This window comes from Daucus carota, chromosome 7 (genome assembly GCF_001625215.2).
Source record: "Daucus carota subsp. sativus chromosome 7, DH1 v3.0, whole genome shotgun sequence".
NCBI lineage: Eukaryota > Viridiplantae > Streptophyta > Magnoliopsida > Apiales > Apiaceae > Daucus > Daucus carota.
The window spans coordinates 38,002,312-38,006,211 of record NC_030387.2 but is presented as its reverse complement, the minus strand read 5'-3'; the positions used below and the strand labels follow the sequence as shown (position 1 = coordinate 38,006,211).

Genomic DNA, 3,900 nt, shown 5'->3' with positions numbered 1-3,900 from the left:
GTTTTAGGTTTTATATTCGGATTTGCCTATAATTTGGTTTGTATTTGACGAATGGATGTTGAACATTTTTACAAATATGATAAATCGGCTTCTGATTTATTACATCTTAAACTGACTCAATATTTGCCCATTTCGGACATATTTGTTAGATTATAATCCATGCGTTATAATAATCTTTGTCTTGTTTTTAGAATCTGTGGAAATTCTAGAAGTTTTTAACAACTCAGATGCTGAGATGAAAGACCAAAAGAGACCTGGTTACGTTTACTTTGAACAAGTCCATATCTTGACTTGGTAAAGAACTAAATTCTGAACTCTCACTTCCTTACACGTCATGAGTCATTCCTTTTGTGATTTATGTTTCTTTTTTAAAGCGTGATTTATGTTTTTTTATCAGTATGTTGAAAACGTGTCATATTGGTTAAATTCTTCCCGAAGAACATTGATAATGCAAGTTAACATGACTCGGTAGAAAGTGGCTATACGTTAATGATATTGGATTCCTGGTCCCGGCATGAGTATGCTGGATGGGTTCATCCGACTTGTGGGATAACAAATCTTTGTCATCGTCAGTATTCTTTTTCCTAATGATTAAAATAATTAATTATTTATTTGATGACGTTTTTAACTAGACAACTGAAATGAGGATTTGACATGTTTAGTGAAAAAAATACTAGACATTGCAAAAATTTATTATAATCCCGATCATGAATATATATTATCCATCGATTATAAAATTATAAGTCGGACAAACCCTCCCAACATACACATAGCATAGATACAATTTCTTTCTACTCCCTCCATCCCAAATTAAATGACTCCGTTGACTTTGGACACACAATTTAAGGTTCATTGACCGCATAGATACGTGACTTATTTTTAAAATTTTATTTTTGCAAATAAAAATTAAAATATGAAATTTTCATTTATAAAAGAAAAAATAAAAAGATAAATTTCGGAAGTAGACGGTGAATGCACCTAAAGTTACGTGCCCAAAATCAACGGGGACATTTAATTTGGGATGGAGGCAGTATTTTTTTGTAAAAAGAAACAAGAAGAATGGGTAGATAAGCCTTGAAACTGACCGAATATTTTACATTCAACCAATACTCAGTTCCGTAACTAAATGATAAAAAAATTCCACGTAAGCCTTTGGCGGCTCCTAAATCATGACGGCCCAAATTTCCCTTTTCTCATTTGGATACAGGTAGGCCCTGTAAATTCACAACGGCTACTTTCAAACGGCGTCGTCAGAGCCCCAACACACTCTCTCTAACGGTCATATTTCCGTGCTGTCAACTCTAAAATTACAGCTAGCTTCTCCATATATGATCATATATACATTCTCTCTTCACATACTCTGAGAGAGAGAGGGAGAGAAGTGGGAGAGAGTGTGAGAAAAGAGGGAGAGAAGTGTGAGAGAGAGAGAGAGAGATTTAAGAAACTTGAAATGGAGACCCCATCATCAGCCAAAAGAACTCTAAGATCACACGCTTTTGCAGAAAACGATCAAAAGGGTGTCCCAAACCCACTTCAAAAAAGTGGGAAAAATCAGCAAGATCGATCAGCACTGTTCGATATAACCAACGATTCTCCCATTGTTGGATTGGCAATGGGGCATTTGAGCACCCCATTATCATCTCATTCCAAGAAAAACAGTCTTACTACCACTCAATGCTCTACTAACAACACTGGAACTACCACTCCTGGTTCTGGTGAAGCATTGCTGAGAAATCAAGTGAAAAGCCTATTGCACAAAGTCGAAGAAGAAGCCGAGATTGTCAAGTTCTCATTAGAGGATATTGGAGGGCCTTTTGTTCATATCAAAGGCCTTGTTGCTGATTCTCCTATGCCTTTTCTTGCCCCAACTCCGACTAATACTCCTGTCTACGGAACTCAAATTGCAGATAAATTCGGATTGGTCTCGGGTTTTAGTACTCCTGTCCTAGAACAAGTATCCATCACAAAGGTTTGTTATTTTTCACTAAACATGTCAAGATTGAATTTGTCTTGAAATATGTTGAATTTGTGTTTTTTTTTTAAATTGGTGTCTTTTATGTTTGTTTGATAGATGGTGACTGAGATAATTGAAAGGCAGAATAAGAAGGAAGAAGAGAGTTTGATCACCAGGTCCCTGATATTTGATTTCCATGAGAATTCATCTGATTGTGTCTCAACAATGACATATCAAGAAGGCAGTGCGGCTAATAAGGCCAAGTTCTGTACCGGTGATGATAATGCGGTCTGACGGAGAAGATTTCGATGATGATGATGATGCATTGGATGATCTTTGTGAAGGGTAATGACCCTAAATTCAGAGGAAAGGATACAAGATTCATGTATTGATTGCAACAGAGACGTTGCTTAATAATAAATTTCTGTAGTGTTCGGATTCAGAACAATTTTTTTTTTTTTTTGACAAATATTCCGTGAATCAGATTCAACTATTCAAGCTCTTAGTGGATTTTCTAGAGCTGGATACAGTAACATTTTAACATGAACATATTTTCTTACGAACCACTTGTTTTACCATCCGAAGAGAATACACCGGGATTCATAACAAAGTTTACTGCATGTTAAATATAGAGTAAACTTCACTTTGTGTGCTACTTTACTCAAGACACCACTTGTAATATTATAGTTCAAAATTGAGCACTTGCAATATCAATTTTTGTATTTCATTACATTTTGTTGTATTCCGTTAATTTGAATTAACTCCGTTAATAATTTAAGGAGTAAAGTGCATTTTGTATACTCGCACTTTACTCAAAAACATCACTTGCAATACTCTAGTTGAAAATTTACAATAAAGTGCGAGTACACAAAATGAACTTTAAGTAAAGTGCGAGCACACAAAATGTACTTTACTCTCTAAATTATTAACGGAGTTAACCCAAATTAACAGAATGCAACAAAATATAATGAAATACAAAAATTGATATTGCAAGTACTTGATTTTGAATTACAGTATTGCAAGTGCTGTCTTGAGTAAAGTGCGAGTACACAAAGTGCACTTTACTCTTAAATATATAAATCTCAAATTTATATGGCTCAACTTTAAAATCATATAATCGAACAGTTTTAGTATACAATAAAAAGTACTCCCTTTACGGAGATTTGAGACATTGGTCAAAACATTAGATAGTTGAATAACATAGAATTTTCATACTTGAAGAATTCAGAAATGTAAGAAATGGGGGGATTCATTTTTAAGTTAAACCATGGCTGCTGCCAACCATACCACGTATCACTAACTGAGAGGACATCTAATCCACCCTAAAACTTCCTCAAAATCTTTGAAAAACCAACATACATACTCGGTTCACCATCGAAGAAAGATATATACACTAAGAAATGATCATTTGTAGGTCAGTAGCTAAAGCATAAAGGTGCTTACAGTTGAGGCAGTGCGCCCAGAACTGCACGACCTACATGCACGCTGTCTAGCTCTATAGTAATAGATAACTATGTGCTCATGTACAGCACCAAATACCTTGTTTGGTTATGTAGTGCATTTCTCTCTACAATACATGAGGATTGAGCAGCTAAGGGTCCCAGGTTTTTACCCCTGGAAACAATCTTTCAAAGCTGAAAGAGTCTTAAGCTATATTAGAACTCAAAGAGCTTATTTACAAACACACGCAACAAAAACAAGCGAATAATCCCAACTGCAAGTCAAATTGAGGCTAGAACACCGTTGCAAACTCTTGCAAACTGAACGAGCTATTTGCCAGTAAGTTAGGAGCCTAAGTAATCATGTATTTTCATTGATCCCCCCTTAAACCACAGTTTGAACGAACTTTGGTTTGCTTCGGCTCAGCTCAATTTGGTAGAAAAGGTCAAAATGCTCTGCATAAACCGTGGACCTAACATTTCTTTTATCACTTCTGACAGTAAAAC

The 3,900-nt window shown here is 35.5% G+C and overlaps 1 protein-coding gene across 1 annotated transcript; it reads left to right on the top strand.

Moving 5' to 3' along the window:
- The first annotated feature begins 1,356 nt into the window (after positions 1 to 1,356).
- Positions 1,357 to 2,517, top strand: LOC108196646 (uncharacterized). Its single transcript, XM_017364030.2, has 2 exons — positions 1,357 to 1,969; positions 2,072 to 2,517. Exons 1-2 carry the CDS (start codon positions 1,451 to 1,453, stop codon positions 2,246 to 2,248), a joined length of 696 nt encoding a protein of 231 aa, XP_017219519.1. The 5' UTR covers positions 1,357 to 1,450; the 3' UTR covers positions 2,249 to 2,517.
- The last annotated feature ends 1,383 nt before the right edge of the window (positions 2,518 to 3,900 follow it).